The sequence below is a fragment of the Amblyomma mixtum genome, chromosome 6, assembly GCF_055824585.1.
Source record: "Amblyomma mixtum isolate Tamu chromosome 6, ASM5582458v1, whole genome shotgun sequence".
In the NCBI taxonomy this organism is placed as follows: Eukaryota; Metazoa; Arthropoda; class Arachnida; order Ixodida; family Ixodidae; genus Amblyomma; species Amblyomma mixtum.
Window position 1 is genome coordinate 105545734 of NC_143017.1, and position 19542 is coordinate 105565275.

The 19542-nt window shown below is 49.0% G+C and overlaps 1 protein-coding gene across 6 annotated transcripts in view; it reads right to left on the reverse strand.

Annotated features, from left to right (window-relative positions):
• The window catches only part of LOC149339902 (uncharacterized), a 553936-nt gene that overhangs the window by 359323 nt on the left and 175071 nt on the right, over positions 1-19542 (reverse strand). For all 6 annotated transcript variants that reach the window (XR_016283569.1, XR_016283568.1, XM_089548582.1 and 3 more), the window contains one exon: positions 12506-12572. Coding sequence is in view for 4 of the 6 variants with exons in the window: in XM_089548582.1 (XP_089404708.1) it covers positions 12506-12572 (67 nt within the window). In the remaining 2 variants the exon portion in view is untranslated. The remainder of the gene's footprint in view (positions 1-12505; positions 12573-19542) is intronic.

A 19542-nucleotide genomic window follows, 5' to 3' on the forward strand; every position in this document is an offset into this window, starting at 1 on the left:
GGGGCCACGCTTCACGACATATGAATTATGCAGCAATTGTTATAACTGCCCAAGTAAAAACGGAGTCAGATATCGGCAAATCAAAGTTAGATGGAGTGTAATAACGATAACGATTGTTATTGGTTTTTGATGAAAGGAAGAGCGTAGTCGCTGTCTCACTCTGCGTGGGCACCCCATGTAGCCGCGCTGTGCAAGAGGGGATGAAGGATCGTCTCAAGATAAAAGACAGAGAAAGAGTGAACGTAGCGTATAGCCCCGGATTAATATCGGCCACCTGGACTGTAATGTGCACCGACATCGCACAGCACATCGGTGTCTTTCGAAATTCGCTCTGCTGGAAAATCCGACAGAGCCGGTCCCAAAATAAGAAGATTTTTTTTTTTTTTGTCGTCCTACTGTTACGTGAGACTTTTCTGTAGTGTTGAGAAGACGCTTGTTGTCGCGACACTGGCTTTGTTGTTACGACAGAGCCAGAACTGACACGCGACAGAACTGACTCTGTCGTTACGACAAAGAACTACATAATGCTAAAGAAAAAGCTATTGCTACTACAAGAATTTCTGTTGGCGTGTCCCAAAATACTGCAGGCAGACCTGCTGTGGGAACAAAGAAAAAATTCTATTGCGTTTTTCGATAGCTGGCCAATCAAGAATCATCCACATGGGCGAAAGACCACACATCCTTGTGACTACCTTGCCTGTCTTTCTTTTCGCTCCCTCCTTTTGCACCAAGCAGAGCCAAACAAATATACAATTTTCTTGTTAAAGGGTTTAGACTAGAAATAACAATTACCCTCCTGAATCTAAGAAACGCTGTCTCTGTTCCATAGAATACCAAATTCTGCAAACGTCGGCTTCATAAACTCATCTCAAGGCGAAAATTACGCCCTGAATTAGAGAAGAGAAAAGGAAGGAAACAACTTCAATGAGCAAGACGACCAGACAGAGCAACAATTCCCAATAAGATTTGACGTGTCCGCAGTATGAACGCTTTATCCGAACAACGGCCAGCAGAGGATGTCCGCCGCCGCTGTTCCATCGGCCATTTATGCCAATTCGCCCCTTGGCGACAGCTGCAGCTTCTACCTGAGTACCAGTAAGCTACGCGAAAATCTGCCTACGCTCTACGTGTGGTTTTCACTGGCGATGCCCAGCGCGGTGACCTCTCTCTGGACGCCTTACCAGCACCACTGATCGCGGCCACACGTCGGCAACCCAGCGAAGCGGCGATATTCGTGGCGACAACGAGGGGTCAAACGATCAAACGATCAGAGCATTCGTACATACATAAAATCACGGGCTACATCCCTTCACCTAAGTGCCCTTCGCCTTTTCAAAAACGCCCTCACGGTATCTAAATAGGGCCCTTAGTTGAACTTTAGCCGATACTTCATCCCGAGCGCATTTCATACATGTCGGGTCGAACCCATTTTCTACCCGAAAGGGCGCCTTCCGGAAAGTGTGCGCCGGGGAAAGAGCACCTAAAGGCAACGCAAACACACACTCAACAGTATTGTTTTCAGTTCACTACACAGAACTTTAAACTCCCCTCAATCCCTGTCCACGGCGTGTCTTCCCCTCACAATCATTTCAAAAAGTAGCTGTCGTGTGCAAGCGGCAGAACAGAGGTACTCACCCGACGTTTTATAAACAACGTCGCGTCAAGCGCCATCCACGCTAACGTCGTTCTGCTCTGACATTGCTGTGTGTTTCAAATGGGCGCTGCGATGCTCAATACTTTCGCAGCCTACGCGTCGAGGCAGGAAATCCTGGCGCACATCCGAAAATGCTGCTCGTGCGCCGATGGCAATGCAAGCGACGAAATAATTTCAGCAGATGAGAACGAAAAGAAATATAGTTCACAGACACTTACTTGACAGCTGATGAACATAATAAGCAATTACAGAGCATTCTAAGTTGCGCAGCGCATTTATTACCGACGGTTAATTATTTCCTTCTGGAAAAAGCCGAATATGGAAGTATTGCTTGAGAAACTCGATGTGTGCCGATTTGTCCTTCAAAAACGCCGCCAGATGTAACACTCCCAATTTCGAAAAAAAAAAAAAAAAAGAACGTAAACGAAGGGTCCTATATGCATCACACACAACCTATACCCGGAGCGACGACTGGCTCGCGCGCGCCGTCAGCCGGTCCACACAACAGTGGGCCGGGCCTTATCGCAAGGTTTGGAAATGCGACCGAGTGGGCGACACGAGATCAGGGGAGGAGGAGGGAAAGAGGAGAGGGCACCGCCCTTCTCTGCCCGCCCACGAGCAGCGCGTGGCAGAACCGCCGAAAGAAGTGCAGCGTGGCGACAAAGCGTAGCTGATCGGCCGGACTTTACGCAAAGCGCCCAACCTACGACGGAGGGAGGACGCTGGATCACTCGCATCAATATTATACAGAGGCAAGACACAGCTTCCCGGGAATCCGCTCTCTGCTGGGTTGGGAAGGCACAAAGCGACGTCACCTAATGGTGGTGGTTGTAGCTCTTTTATTGAAATAACAATTACGAAAAGTAAGAAAAGAAAAGATGGGAGCCGGCTATGAAAGCTGCTGTGTGATCCCAGCGCACCTTATTTGAGGACGACGAAAATAAAACAGACAACATACAGCGATAGGTGAAAGCGGCGAAATAAAGAGAGGAAATTAGCGGAGAAAGGACAGTGAGAGAACTGAAAGCCGTGTACAGCCTATCAATAAAACCACCCTCACACAACTGAAAAAAGAAAAATTGCAGGCGACACTTGCGCTCCGCCTTAAGGGTATGAAGCGAGAGCCTTAATGGGTTAAGCCCCGCCGCGCTGGCTCAGTGGTTACGGCGCTCGTCTGCTGGCCCGAAAGACGCGGGTTCGATCCCGGCCGCGGCGGCTGAATTTCGATGGAAGCGAAATTCTAGAGGCCCGTGTACTGTGCGATGTCAGTGCACGTTAAAGAACCCCAGGTGGTCGGAGCCCTCCACTACGGCGTCCCTCATAGCCCGAGTTGCTTTGGGACGTTAAACCCAATAAACCAAACCTTAATGGGTTAATATCTAGACACGCGGAATGGGTCATTCTCTATCTTACATTCATAGATCCCTGGGAGTCCTCATACCCCTCCTGGCGCAGTGGTGCAGCGATGAAGCGATGTGCCACTGCCCTGCGATGGCACGTGCTGCTACCGGTGGGCCTTGTGCGGCCCAGGTTTCTCTTCCCGATTGACCAATGATTAATTTAGCTGCCACCTGCCATGGTGGTCAGTTTTCTCACTGTCCGGTGGGCAGGTTGTGATGACACCACAAGGTCACGTGACCTATGTGGGCCGCCTAAATTGCTTCGCCGGGGATTTTTCGCTCACAACGCCAACGCCGGATTCTCGGCCGAAAGGGAGCCCAAACGATATCGCATTAATAGCACGGGTACAAGCGTTCTACCACAGTCTTAAAGTGAGGTCACGAATGTAAGCCACGCGCGTGTGTCGCCCAATCGCAGTTCACACGCGGTACGTGGCCCACTGTTTCGGATCAGCCACGGTGGAACATGCGCGGCTGCTCAGTTCGGCATAACAACGTCACTGGTGCGCGCTCTAAGGTGATTAACATTTCACGTAGTCCTTCGCACGTCCAGCGTCACATCAGCCGACCTCAACTGCACGCGCCTAATCGTGAACTACAAGAAAGCGAGATACAGATTAATCAGGGAGTAAAAAACACGATAACCACATGAGCTCATTACTCCAAGCCACGCACGCACAGCGGAAGAAACGACGATGCTTTCCCTCTGCGTCAGCGACAGCTATAGACTGCCGACCTTAGTCAGATCAAAATAAAAGGTATACTTTTGATTTCCCCTCTTACAACGAGCTACACAATCGGCGCAATGATCATTCTTTCGCTGTCATTTTTGTTTCTACATAAATTCCTTCAAGTGATCGCGCCATCTTGTCGATAAACTGTCCGCAGGAGCTTCAAGTTTCCGAACACTCTAGGCAGCTGGCAACGCAGAGGAATCGATCATTTCATCTGTCTCGCTCCGCTGAACACGAGCACTCTAAATTAAACATCCCACGTCTCTAGTTAACTGAGAAGCATTACAAACCGCGCGAGTCGAAGTACGACGACTTTCCACAGTATTTATTTAGGGATCAGCGGCTGGACGGGACTGTAGCCCACGAAGTGCGCGGCGGCCCAACTTTATATGAGCGGCCGAAAAAGTAGTACCCCGTCTTTTATGCCCCCATTTCATTCACTCCATTTCATTTGTTGACTCCCAAACCAAACGGAAAGGAGCGGGGGAAAAGCTGCACGGAGAAGCTTGCCCACCCAGCGACCGCGTGTCGAGTAACTCGTTCTCTCTCCCGTCTTTCATCCCTTCCTTCACTTCATCATTTCCCTCGCGGTGCGGTCCAGGCGTACGCCACGAGAGAGACAAGCTGCCGCGCAAACGCCCATGTAGCCAGCGCGGTCGCTAATGCGTGAAAGACAGTTACGCCAATGCATCATCGGCCTGTAACAGGAGTCTTACAAAACAGGCGGACGAATCGAACACGACAGACGCTTTCCCATATCTGTAACCGCACTGCTTGCGAAGCAAGTAGCCATTACGTTCGCCATTACGTTCGCCATTAGCCACTACGTCCGCTACGTTCACAGTTGTCTCCCGTCCCCGCATGAACAAGGCGGCGCTAACACGGAGCTGCCTGTGAGCGAACACTTGGCCAAAATAAAGCACCTCGGGGCGGCTTCGGCTTTTGTGCTCTCGCCAACCCGAGGAGTCCGGACAGACAATGGCCCGCAGGCTGCGTCCGGCGAGCACAATCAGCCTCTTTGTACTGCGCGCCGACGACGACGACGGTGACAACACGCTCGGCAGCGTGTCGACGACCTTGCTCGGCTTTGTGGCAGAGGCAGCGAGACGATCGCGCAGAAATAAAAGGACGCACGCCAACACTGAGAGCTATAGGAGGTGCTGCTGGCGACACGCTGCTATACACGCTGCGACGAGCCGCGCCAGAGCTGGGTCGAAACCTCCCACGCGAGGATCTGCCAGACGAACAGCCAGATCCAGATTGATTATTCGCATCATGCGTGCCTTCAGAACCTCCCCACGACGAGAAAACCTAGAATCGCAACGGAAGAAAAAAAAACACACATACACAACGCTGGAGGAATAACATGCCGCCGATCACCTACATCGAAGCCCCTGGGCTATGCCGAATCTTTCTTCTTCTCCTTCGTCTACTTGTTCGTCCATTCCTCCCGATTCTTCTACTTCCAAGCTCGCCTGTACAACACGGATAACAAATCACACTGCCTACGCGGACACGTATGCAGTGTAAGCTTGGCCCAGCGCTGTTATCCCTGCGAGCTCTGCAGTGCAGAGGCAAAAGTGGATCCGTCGTGCAAAGCCATGGAATACACTTCTGCATTGGAGCTCTACACACCGCTGCGTAAAATGTGTCGTTACCACAGAACGTGCAGGTAATCTGTGAAATATTCAACAACAGCTACAAGGATGATAGCTAGCTTTTTGAATGCGTTAGCACTGAGAGACTATAGACACCAAAGTTTTGCTTGCGTATTTGCTTATTTCAAATGATGCGTTATTATTTACATGGATCACCGCCTGATGATCGCCTACGACCGCTAAATAATTTATAAATGCATTTCTTCTTGAAGTTGTTTCTGTTTCATTAACCGAATGATGGCTTTGACCTCTAAGTTAGTACTTAGATCACGTGAAGCACGAAAAAAAAAGGCAATATAACTGCTGATACGTCGTTTTTTGATACGTCGTTTGTTGATACATCGTTTGTTGTTGTTCCAGCTCTTGAATTACGCTGGTTCGAGCGTTAAATGGAATTAAAACTACGTGTCAGCGTTTATATTGCTGTTTTTTTTTTTCGAGCAACACACGACCTAAAGGCCAACTACGCGTCACAACCATCGTTCGGTTGTTGAAACCAAAACAGCAGAAATTATTTAGCGGTCGTAAGCGAATGCCACGCGATGATCCATGTATTCTAATGGCAAAAGCATGATTTGAAAGAAGAAAACACGCAACTAATATCAGGTGTCTACAGGCCTTTAAAACGCCAATTATCGCAAAAATATAGGGGCGAGCAATTGGACTCATGCGGAGGAAATGCGCAGGTACCAAGAAGCTGAGCATGGAGCACGCGATTCGTCGGGCGCACCTTTGCCGCTACTGACGGAAGACAAAGAGGTGTAGCAGACTTCGTTCCCCCGCCGTGGGTATGTGCCATTAAGCCTGAGGACATCATCATCATCACAGTAAAGTTCGTCCGTAGGCTCAGCAGTGGTAGAATCTGCGCGCTCTCGCCTCCATTCAAGAAAGTACTGGCCGCATGACTGATGTCGTGGACGGCGTAGTACCGTTCACGACGACAACTCGGTCGACGTTTGTCCCCATTCGGAAAGCCCGCCAGGAGATTTCGTTGCGCAAGGTCCTCGAGCAAGCGGCTCTCCAAACGAGACAGTGGCAAGACCAGGCGCCTCCAGGGAGGATGTTGAGAAGCACAGGGACAAGAAAAGGCGCCATCCCTCATCGCCTACCGCGCCGCGGATCATCTATCTCGGCAGAAAGAGCTTAGCGGCGCACGCCGCCGCCTAAGAGCAGGACAGGCAGTCTCCCAGGGCACCCACCCAACCCCCTCCTCCTCCTTCCAAAAACCCACGCGTGCATAACGTCCGCACTGATACGGAGGAAGGGAGGGGGGGGGGGGGGGGGGGGGGGGGGGGTCTATCGCGAACTAACGCGCAATAGCGTAGCGTAAAGCACCTCAGAGGCGCCGACGCTTGACCCTTGACGACACAGCTGCCGCTCGGGGACAAGACGGCGAGGTCAAAAGAGGTCGTCCTGGCCACGCTCAGTGATGATGGTTGTCGCAGTCGCAGCGACCTCCCGAGACGTGTGGACGGGCGACGATGCGTGCGCTCCTTTGGCTGCCGGAGAGGAAAGGCCCCTCCCGCAAGGCTTTCGAAATCGCCAAGGACTAGACCGTCATTGCTAAGAAAGGAGAGGCGCAGTAACTGTCTCACTTCTTGGTGGATACCTCAACCTCGCTGTCAGGGAAGCGAGGAAGGAGGGAGCTAAAGAAGGACGAAAGAAAAGAGGCATCGGTAGTGGAAAGCCGGGGTTTTTTTAACGTCAACTAACGCCGAAAGCAACAAGCGCCTTTTGCATATTGCCTGCAACGAAATGCCGCCGCCGCTGCCTCGGTTCAGTTCCGCGATCTCGGTCCTCGCAGCAGCCGAAAGCCACGGCCACTAAGACACCGCGGCGGGTACTGCTCTTAGGAAACAGTAGCAGAACAGAGTATTACGGGCACCTCGCCAAGAGCTTGCGCAGTGTTGGCTATGTTTCACAATTCGGGATATTAATCGTGCGTGTCCGCCACGTGGACTGCCGCAATATACAATATGCATATAAAGGTCCGCCGCTGACCGCACCACTAGAAAGCAAAAAAAAAGTGCCACCATCTAGCATCGCCCGCGCAGAATTGCAACGGAGATTGGTCAGCACGTTTTCGATACATACCGCATAGACAGAAATCTAACTCGAAAAGTGAAATAGCCGATATATCAATATATTCGTCCTTGACTTACATACAACGTGCAGTCAACGTTAGGAACGATGTATGGCGAAACAGGGATGAATGAAATGTATAGTGCATACATACGGCATATAAATGCCCTGCGCTTTACGACACCGGGAAGCGAGAGACATTTGTCAACGATGAAAGATTACAGTGTCCTGCATCTCTATTATGAAGTGTTTCGCGCTTTTAATGTTTCTTTTCACGATCCTGAGAGGTCCTTCGCGCAGCACCATTGCGGAAGCACGCAAGCTGAGAGTCGCGTCGTCTTATATAGCTATACCGCGACTTGGTGGCATCAAATCTCAAAGCTTCCACAGAAAGGCCGCACGACATCAGGAAGTCTGGAGGTTGTCGCAATGTTCCCGAAGAAGGGTCTCGAAGTAGCGCACACTTTTGCTGGCCTTCGCATATCAGCTCGCCGAGGGCTCTTTATATTCTGTGCACTTACAACGTTTCATTTCGAGCCGCCTCAAAGGATAATAGATCACGGACTCTATCTGGGTGGCTAACATCTTGAAGGGCAAGGCTAATCTTGCAAAGCTGGATGACTTAGGACACTGAAGAAGTCTGTCTTCGTGTATGGAAGCTTGCCAGAGGCACATTTCAGAGCCCGGCACGACAGTGCGCCCCTTTTCCTGTAGAGCGGCACGTAGCTAGTCGAACGAACGCCTGCAAAGCCCTCTGCTTTTAATGAACAGCTCTCTCTCTCTATCTCTCTCTCTCTCTCTCTCTCTCTCTCTCTCTCTCTCTCTCTCTCTCTCTCTCTCTCTCTCTCTCTGTTGTTTCCTACCCCTTCTGTTTTCGGCAGCATCCCACTCCAGCGCCTGCGTTGCAAGGAAGATAATTCAATGGACTAGACGGCTGCAAAGACATCTGTGTCGTCTCGATTCCCGGATTCGCTACAGCGGGCTCCCAACACTCACCATGAAGCCACACATGTACCGTATATTTCGGACTATAGTTCGCGGACTGTACATGTTTAAAAGATGACATTTCACAAGGTGCGGATTATACACGATTTCATTTTAAGATCGTTTGTCATATCCGAAGATCACTAGTGTGGCTGCTGAAATAAAATAAACGGGACCCGGCTGCAGCTGCGACATTTTGCCGTGCTAAATCACATAGAAAAATCAGCTTCCATATGCAAGCAAATGCTGCTGCCGGTGCTTAGAGTACTAGCTGCTTTTCAATGCTTGGATTTATGAACTTCGATGAATAACGTCAGTGGCGTCGAAGTCCTTCTTGAAGAACGGTTGCGATGGCTGGCTACGAAAAGACGAAGAGCCTTCCCGGCAGCATTCGAGCTCAGTGTAGTGGAGCGTGCGCAAGCAGTAAAGTCGAACCAGGCAGGGGAGAAAGAATTTGATGGCCATAAAAAAAAAAAGTGCACGGTGGTGGGCAGCTTCGTTGAAAAATCTGAAGAAAATGTCTGGCACATCAGCGGACAATTTAAAAAACTTGTTTTAAGCCGAATTCGGCCCTGCGGACTATATACACCTGGTGCGGACTATCTAAACAAAAACTTTATTTCAGGCCAAATTTTGCCCTTGAGGAACGGGTTCGGACTACATTCCAGAAAATGCGGAATACTACGTCAGCTCCAATCGGATGTCGCCATGTTCGAAATTAAACTGGGTCGCTCGCTGCACGCGCTCGCACACGAGGAAACAGAGACTCCTGCACGTGGTTTTCACCGCCAGAAGCCACGTGCCTGCAGGATCAGGAAAAAGTCTGTAAAGGGCGCTGCCGTGTTTTTACAAAGTTCTGTCAAAGCAGCATAGGGTCTGATCTGCAAGCTGGGCACACATGGCGATGACGCAAATAGCGGAGCTCACGTGGGCACAGCAGCTGCGAGGGCTCTTTTCATTCTTAATAATGTGTGCGACGCGTGGAGCCTTCGCTTATAAACGCTTAAAAAGCGTCACTAGTAGTATGTTCACGCATGGAAGCGCCACCGCTTTTTTCTCAGCAATAAGCAGGACTGCGAAGCCTGAACCAGAGTGGAAAATTTGTTCCGGCAACACTGTGAAACAAACAAAAACAAAGATAGCCTTGTTCTACTACGTTTGTCCTTGCTACTTTTTTCTCCCGAGTTCATTAATCCTTCTTTCCGTGACACAAATAAATCTCAAAGCCCGACAAGCATGGAAAGAAGCCGTTTCGCATGAATAAGGCAAACGGAGGAAGACGCTGTAGCCCGTGGGCACGCTTGAAAACGGTCTAACATTCTTTTGTTTTTTGTGCCTCTTCTTTTTCCTTCCAACTGCTCGTGGAAGGATGTAAGCAAAAAAAAATGTAAAATATCACTCCCAGCAAGCCGCACAAGCTGGCCGACATCGTAGGCAAAAGGTACGAAACAGGAAAAGAGCTCGCACACCATCGCTTCTGTCCGCGATTCTTCGACTCCGGAACGAAACAAAACAAAAAAAAGTAAAGAAGGAAAACAGGCGGCCGGAATCGCCATTCGAGCTTCTTGCTCTTCCGCGCTCTCACAAAGAACACGCGAGTGGAGCGGCTCGACAGCTTGCGCAACTCTGCGGTGCCCACACGTGGATGTGTCCCAAACGAGGCCCGCTTTATGCATCAGCTCTAAGGCCACGGCGCTGGAGAAACCTGCGGAGTGAAAAGACGGCATCGCGCAGACGCCCCCGTGTTCGTTCCGCAAAGGGAGCGTTTCCCCACAATGCCGCCGGAAGGGTTCCCTCGTGGTTCCCGACTCCCTGATGAGTCCGCTTGGTAGAACGAACGGTGGTAGCCGGTCGTCGTCCCGCGCCGGTCTTTCTGCCGACAGAAAGGATCCCGCCGCAATCAAAAGCACGGACTGCGCAAGACCATCCGGGAAGAAAGTCCACGCGGCGGTCTCCCAATGGCCGGCCCTCCTCTGGCTCGCATACGTACACCCCGGTGCGGCTCCTTCCTCCGGCACCCGCCATTCAGGCTTTTCTCCGCTTGGCAGGAACTCGCGCAGAACAAAATTGCGGGCCATCGTAATTCAGGACGACCCGGCAGAGTTTTTCTTCTCTTGCACGCTGTCTCCATGCACTCCTATACACTACTTTCACCCTGAAATCGTGCCCGGATTTCCCGCTGCCTCGCCTTGTCTCAGGGGGGATGGCGAGGACGGTGGATTAGGCAAGGCACCGCTGCGTATACCCCGCGGGCGATAGGACGCAACCAGGAAAGAAGCCGCATGACTCGTCTACCTAGAAGGTCAGTGAGCGAAACAGGAATATTTAAGCCAGTCTCCAGACTTCCAAACTTTCTGCTGCTGCTGAGGCGAAGTCGAGAAAGGAATTGCGCAATAATTTCAGGCAGCGCCCCTCTTGCGTGCTTCTTTTTCGGCGCCGTCTTCACCCGGCTCCCACAGGACTCAACCACGGCAAGCACCAAGGGCGAAAGCTCGACAGATACCAGTCCGCCGGACAAAAGCTCGCCAATTTTGAAATAGCCCGGATAAATGCTGACCACTTGCGGCGCCACGGACAAACGCTCACCTCCCCGAAGCCTTGTGGTCCCGTAACAGAACCGTTAATTAATAATGACTGTTTAAAACCTAACCTAACCTAACCCTATAGCCTTCAACTAACCTAACCAAGCTTACGGCAATCTGTCATGAAATTATGCAGTTATTTGTCAACTGTAAGCCGTTAATTGTTAACGAATCCATTGAAACCTAACCGCCTTAACCCTAACCTAACCATACCAATGGTAGACGGCCATGAACTCATAAAATCAATTAAGCCTTTAATTTTTAAAGCCTGTATTTAGACCTACTCTAATCATAAAGCTAACTAAACCCTTAAACCGAACACCAGGCGCACTTATCGTTAATTTGATTAATTGTAAAATTAATGGTTAATTTAATTGTGTGAGCTTTTGTCCGGCGCCCAGGCGTCAACCCAACGCGCGCAGGCTGTGTGGTTTCGGCGCTCGATCGGCTCCTGCACCCGAGGTTGCGAGATCGAATCCCGGCAGCGACTGCTGCAATTCCGATGGAGACAAAATGCAGAAATGACCGTGTGCTGTCTAATGGCAACGCAAATTAAAAAACGACAGGTGGTCAAAATTTATGCAGTGTCTCTCGCAGGCCACATTCAGCTTTGGGACAGTAAATCCCAGGATATATACCATAGCGCGTTCTGAACGCACCTAACTGCCGCATTAACCGGACGGAGGTCACCAGTGGACAAGCCGCCAGGAGGCAGGACAGTCCACTTTACAGAGGCCCTGTACGCGTAAGCAACTCCAGGGAGAAATAGAAACCTGATCATACGCTTGCTCCCCTGACTGGCCGTCGACTCAGGCGGAGCTGTTGGCCGTTCGGAGCACATTACGCATCCTCTTTCCGCTTCATCTGTTCTCCAGAAGCCATATTGACATCCTCGCAGACTCCTCACAAGTCATCAGCAATGTCAGAGCCAGTCTTGTGCAACCGCAGGAGGCACAAGACTGGATCTTGGGGCCGCATCACCGGACCTTGCTGGACTTCCTTCGCGAATCCAGCGTGTATCTTTATTTCTAAATTAATACTTTATGCCAGAAGGCACACTGTCGAAATAAAAAAAGACGTCTGCCATCATTCACCAAGGGAAGGAAAAACGACCACATGACGTTACGAGTATAACAAACCGTATTTCGCCCGTCGAATTTTCAGATGAAGAGCGTTTGAGCGTTTCTACGACGGCAGTGCTAGGAAGAGGAGGAGAAGCCACAAGACACACGTCTCTCAACCCCTTCTTGTCCTTGAAGAAAAATCGCTTACGTCCCGAAATCCCTGCTTGTTCTCAGTGAACCAGCAGAGAAGGTATGTAGTTTTCGGCCGATGTCCTCTTGATGCCGCACGCAGACGCAGGCAGCTGCAGCAGCCGCGCAAGTTTGAAAAGTGCTTCGGCCAGACTCACCTGTGCGATGCCCTGGGTCACGTGCTCGCTGGTGGGTCGGCTCCGGTCGTCGCTGCTGCTGCTCACGCTGCGCAAGGAACAGAACACGCGGGGAACGCCACTCTATAGACACTCTACTGGAAAGACACACAATCATTCGTCACGTTTCCAACTGCAAGCGACTGAGGGTGACAAACACCGCTATGTGACCGAGAAACACTCGTTCTCTTCATGACAAAAGCTGCAGGCCTCTTCCATTTTGCGAAAGTTTAATTTCCGCAAAAGAGCGAATGGTATGTGCAGTTAGAAAGAAACTGGACCCAGATATACCCCCAGTACGCGTAATCAAACAAATTAATCGAGATTTCCAAGCGGCACACAGAAGCTGGAGGACACGTACGGAGACTCCCTCGCTGTGGCAACGCTGTTTCTATCACAAACTTACGGAAACAATGAGAACGGCTTCAGTGCCAATGACACACAACGCCTGCATGCGCGTGGCCGTCGTGCAGTCAACTCGTTGGGACGAGCTTGCGAAATTTAGTATCTGTTGGTCATGTCGTCACGGGACAAAATTTGTGACAAATTGAATTCACAAAGAAATAGCGACGTTCACTACCTCCGATGTACCACAACTATCAATCACTGTATGGTGAATCCAAGAGTGCCGGCGCGTTTGACGAAGGCGCGTGGATCCACGCTATAGGACTGCACTCACGAAGCTGTGCCCCGCATTCCTCGAGGGAAAGCAGCGCGTGAAACTTGCATGCATCCGTCTGTACGCACGCGCTGGCTCTGAGCAGCCTCACATGCAGTGTACATGTGGCTGCTCCGAGCACTGACCGACGCCGCTCGTAGAGGTTGCCGAGAAGCAACCCCGAATCCACTGACTGCATGCATATTTAACCGTTCATTACGTCAAATCAGTTGTTGCCTCATCCCATCATTGCCCCTTGGCCATTCTAGCCACGTCACCTGGTCAGCGGTCACATTTCTAATCGGCTCACGCAGCACAACATCCCGAAACTGTGAAATTAAAAAAAAAAGGGAAACTTCGGCTCCGTCCATGACAGTGACCTTAGCGCCAACCTTCCCAGCTGTACCCTAAACACAACCCTAACCCTGGTGACGACACAGGCTGAAAGCGGACGAAAACGAGGGCATCAACAAAAACAGTTCGCGGCTATGCCCCTGCCAACAAACACAACACACCATGTTCCGTAATAACGTTGGACAGGCCAACGCGCCAGCCTTCATTACGGCGCTCACCAACGGCCGAAAATACGGGAAAAGAGAGACCCATCAATGCGCTATTTTTACTCTCGTTACAACAGCAGCGCTGTCAAAACGTCAAAACGGAGAAAGCGGTGCGCGGCGAGACGATAAAAACGCTGCTGTCCGACAGGTTTCGACGGAGGAAAGCAGACAGCAGAAAATAGCTTTTTGTCAAAAAACGAACGGCGTTCCTGAGAGCCGCGGGGGAGGGTGGGGGGAGGGATGCTTTGCTTCCATGCCCACGCTTTCTTACGAAAGAAATCAAAATAACGCAACAGCAACATGCTACTTTCTACGATTTTAAAGAAATGGTCAAACGGCTAGGCAAACAGCTAGACCGAAGCGGCATATGCACCCAAAACGACGCCCCCCAGCCGTCGACCAATTCTCATGACGTTGTGGTGAATCCCCTTGATCAGCTAGTGTGACATCGCGGGGAATGGCAGATGAAAGGAGATTAACCACGCCTTAATCGGATTAACTGCGGCGTCACGAAAATTGGTTGATGCCATTAGCTAGAGGGCCCCTTTGAAAGAGCACATGCGGCTTTTTTTCTGAGTTGTATCCGACCCAGAGGGGTTATCCCCCAAGCTGAAATAGGAGAGCGATTACGGGGAACGACCAACGCGGCAACGATAACCAGTAGACTGCCGGAATAGAAGGCCCACCCACATGCTTTAAAAAGTTTCTGCGCAAATAAAGATGTTTTTAACCAATCACTCGCATCTACCCAAGTGCAGCCATAACGACGGCAAAATACAGCTCTACAGCTTCCACAGAAATTTCGAAGTTGAAGATCCCGCGGGTTCTTACGTCTGGAAATGTTCGGATGGGTACAGCCCTAATGAAAAGTAAACAGCCCAAGGGGATTGCTTCTGGGTCATGCTTTGTGGTTATTATGCATCGCCAGCGTTCTTAACCTCCTGAATCGGAGAGAAAGTCTGGTCCTCACCCCTTAGGGCTAGGCCGAATACGCAGCAGAAAACACTGTTTTCGCGTAGAATAAACCATCACTGAAATTAATTTGCTGTAACGAACTCATCATTGTGCTTGTGTAACGCAATATCACATTCACTCCTATTTTTGCTCAGAAAGTTCTTTTAATTTCCTTCAAGTGCGAGGCAATAATACTTGAGTATTCTATGAATTCATTCACTCTGTACCAAAGTTACTTCATTTGCTGGTAACTTTTTTGAACAATAGCTCATGCAGTCACAAAGTGTCAGTAAATCTTTTTAATTCAAGGCGCGTTTCTGAATTTCAGCGTAAATGTTCTGTTATGAACTTTGCCTTTTTTTTTCCGCTCTCTAAAATACGAAAGCGGTAAGGCTTGCAAAGATAATTGAAATGAAATTGCTAAAGAAAACACAATTTGTGCTTGTCTAAAAGAATGTGATTGCTAATTTTTCTTTCGTGTTGAAGGTTGGTTTATTGCCACTTTGAAGTTTCATAATGGCGGTTCAACAGCGAAAACATACACAGACCAAAAAAGAGACAAGACACACAAAACAGTTCTGATTAGCGCTGTTTTGTGTGTCTTGACTCTTTCTTGGTCTGTGTGTGTTTGCGCTGTTGAACCACCATTATGAATCAACACCAACTAGCCCAATCTGTAATTCTTCTACAGCTTTGAAGTTGTTGGCTACAGTACTTGGCTATTTTAGGCATTTACTCGCATGGCCAGAAATTCTTTCTCGATTTCTAGTATACTTCTCTAGAAAGCAGTATATAGAAAGCAGTAAGAAAATTGTATCATCTTCCTATCAACAAATGTTAATAGAATACTGCCGTGAATCTTTGTACTGTTTGTTTGTTCACTCTTCAAAGCTGCCGGCGCGCCAATGAACAAACAAACACTACAACGATTCTCGGCATTATGCTCGGCTAAGAGAATGTGACTGCCAGTGTTTGTTTCATGTTCAAGGTTGCTTTAGTTGCTTTGACCTGTTAGGCTACAGTACTTACAGTACTTACAGTACTTACAGGTTACAGTACTTAATTTAGGCATTTATGTGCATGATATAAACTTTCGTACTCTAGTATATTTCTACTGACAGCTGTAGATAGAAAGAGGCAACAAAATTGTATCAACTTCCTATAACAAATACTAACAGAATATGCTCGGCTAAGAGAATGTGACTGCTAATCTTTATTTCATGTTAAGGCTGCTTTAATAGTTATGAATTGTTCAGCTACACTACTTAATTATTTTAGGCATTTATTCTCATGACCAAAAATTTCTCTCAGTTTCTAGTATATTTCTACTCACAAAAGCACATAAACAGCAGTAAGAAAAATTTATTAAAATAGAATATCTTCTGTTTTAAAACGTTTTTCCATATCCTGATTTTATTCCAAATGCATTTTCTGCGAATAATGTCGGTCGCTTTTCGTATAGTAAAATTGTTAACTAGCTGCAACAGATTTCATCATGCACTCAGGTAAGATGTCGTCACGGTTATGCGAACAAAATAGTTGTAATCACCTTAAACACCATGCAGTTTTTTTTCTTTCATTTATTTCTGTCGATGTGTCAAGCCGCACCAGGATTTTCTAGTAACTTTCTACTGACAGGAGTATATACAAAGAAGCAACTTTCTACCAACTTTGTATAAACAATTGTTAATAAAATGTCCAAGTTACTATATGGTTACTAGAGTAAATAGAACGTTAAAACAAATTCTAAAGAAAGTTGATAGCCATTTCTGTAAGGGTAGTCACACGCTAAAAAGCTGATATTTTTTGTTTTGATTGGCCCGGCCAGCGGAGAATAGAGGACGCCGTGGATCGTGGCCCAGTGTAACCAAGTGCTGTTTTTAGTCGTTTCCTGCTATAGGATCCCAAGAGACAGCTGAGGTGCGAGTCAGCTCGAGAGTTCAGTTTATGCCTTGAAAAAGCGCTCTTATTTCAACAGGGAAGACGTGGATGCAGAAACCACAGCCAGCATCCAACTTTTCATTTCTGCAACGACTGCGCTTATAAGCGACACTGTGAATGCTTCGCAATCGTTTCGCGGAACCTTACTCTGCATAATCTAGAGGGTCAAGGTAGCCATTTCATATGACACAAAAAGAAAGCTACTCGTTCGGACTTGCGTAGGCCAATAAAATCTCAAAAACTACGCTTCCATACTCGTATTTCTCATATCTGTACTCATGCCCCCAGGCGCAGTCGTAACGCACACGCAGCCGTCAACAAGAGCTCGTAGAACACCCCCGCACGTCCTCCACACAACCTGCGGAGAGTAGCCTATAGGGTCCACACTGTTCGTTTCTCATTCCACTGCAATGTGCCAAAACATCGTCGTGAAGATGCGACAGACAAATTTCGATGTTCCAATTATCGACCACGATATACGGGACTTCATTTCAAGTCACTCGCTGCACATAGTCGCCCAGAAGCGAAGCTCACAATTCAGAAACGACTTCGCAGCGAATCCGGCGCGCTTTCCCTGAGCCGGCGCCAGCGACGAGGCAGCATTCTTCCCTCAAGGAGGCTCCCAAGCGCCCGCGTATTTGACGCACGGAGGCGTCAACGACCAGAGAAAGGTGACTCGGCAGGTAAGGAGCACCCGGATGACGCGACCTTTTAGACGGCGAAGCTGGGCATCGGGCGAGGAGGCTTCGCTCTGACGCCGCGACCTGTCACGCTGCTGCCATAATTCACGCCCCACTCTCGTCCAAAGCGGTCCGCCAAAGTTTCTTCTCTCTCTCTCTCTCTCTCTCCCGCTCTCTCCGGAGAGCCGCACGAGAGAGTTTACACACACGTCGTGAGGACGACACCTTTCAAGCGGACAGGGATTTCGAAACTCTTTCCTGTCAATCTTCTTTCTTGCTTGTTTTTATCAACAAAGCCTGTTCTTTTTTTTTATTATATTCCACGCGCTGTCAACTTTGATGAGCATGAGGAGCCCGTTAGCCGTTTCGCTCGACTTTGCGCATAACGGCGACCCGTCAGCCCGAGATTAATTTAAAAGAACGAGATTGAATACCTCGCCAAAAGAAGGTATCCCCACGGCCCGCGAAATTTACCCACTTGGGAGCTAAGCACGTTTTCCACAAACAGCCCGCCTTTTCGAAGCATCGAGTGTGAAACGAACGCCACCGTAGGAAGGGGAAGGTCCTAAGAAAACACGACGCCCTCTGAGCCATCCTCATCCTGCTCCTCATGACGGCAAAGAGAGACCTCTCTTTCTCTTTTTACCTTCCTCAGCAACGAAACTTCTCAATCACAAAAAAGCGCCTTGATATCATCGGACCGGCATAATCCAACGCAAGACGAACGAAAGAAAGGTGAGACCGTTGATAGCAATCTAAGAGCAAGTTCACCCTAGTTACTCCCACAGACAGACCACTCGGTCATCCTTCGTCATTTGCGAAATAAAACCAAGGTTCTAGATCCGGAGCTCTGCTCTTGGTCTCTTCCTTTTAGTTTTTCTTACGTGAACAGCACTAACCTGCCCTCGATCAGTGACACTAAGCTTCCACGAAGCGATGACGAATACAAAACGAACACACACGGAACAATGACTTTCTGCTACATACAATACTCGTCGTCATCACTATCAGTTCAGCTACGTTCATCGCCATTTTCAATACGCAGCGACATCGGAAAGAATGGGAGCTGAACGTTCGACGAATCACATACGTACACATCTGCAATGGTTCAAGGACCGGCCTAGCCACAAATATATTCGGCCAAGCCAAACGGGCACTCGTGAACCAGATCACGAGGATACCCTGAGCTGAAAGTAGGTCACGTTCGTTTACTTATGCTCCGCGTGTCACATATGTATTATTCTTGACTGCATGCTGGAAAACAATACACCGATACTCCCTAGTGGGAGAACGTGCTCAGCGAGACTAAGTTCGGTCCATTCCTTTACACTACCACTTTTCCTTAGGTATACCTTCCCCGATCGAGAGGAAATCGGCAGGAGCTGGTGCCGCAAGTGAGTCTGCAGATGCTAAGAGGAGTTCTCTCGGACGGGCAGTTCGCTCGGGACTTGGTACACCTTATCGCTACCCGCTGAGGAAGATCAATAAGGGAGGAGATGTGGGAGACCAGCAGCCCTGCGGGGCTCGGCTCCGGTATTATACACTATTGATGCGCATCAAAGCTCCAGTGAACAAGTAACGACCGCCTGACCGACGACCACGAGAGGCTCTTAGCTCGTGCTGGCCCCGGTTATCGGCACAAAACTTAGCCATAACAGCAGTGTATAAGTGATAAGTGTTTAGGCAATGGATACAAATGTAAATAACGACGAGAAAGCATTCACTTAAATGTGCAAATGCGCCAAAAGATTCCGATCCCTACGAGACAACATTAATTGGTGATTACCCCGCGGATTCGACATAAAAACATCAAGACATCGGTGAAGACAAGTACTAGGACACATGCCGACATTTTTTATTAAGTGACCTGAAGCTAATGCGCAACGTAATGTCTAAGATAACGTTTGGCAGCATCTTGGGAACACTCACCATATTATTCACACTTAATTTTTATTTATATTCGGTTTATGATAACACCCTAAATCGCATCTAACCTCAGTCTAACGTCTGTCGAGCCTACAAGGGGGCGATGCATAGAAAAGTATGGAATGCACGGCTGTAGAATCTAGATCACCGCTCGCCGAGCGCCCGTGCAACTTGGCAAAAAAAAAAAAAAAAAACTGGGACAGAATTCGGGGAGTACAGCGAAAACTAAAAGCAAGAAAATAGTTCATCACCAATAACAGCAGTGAACTCTTCCGAAGGTCGTTATATACAGAGTCACCA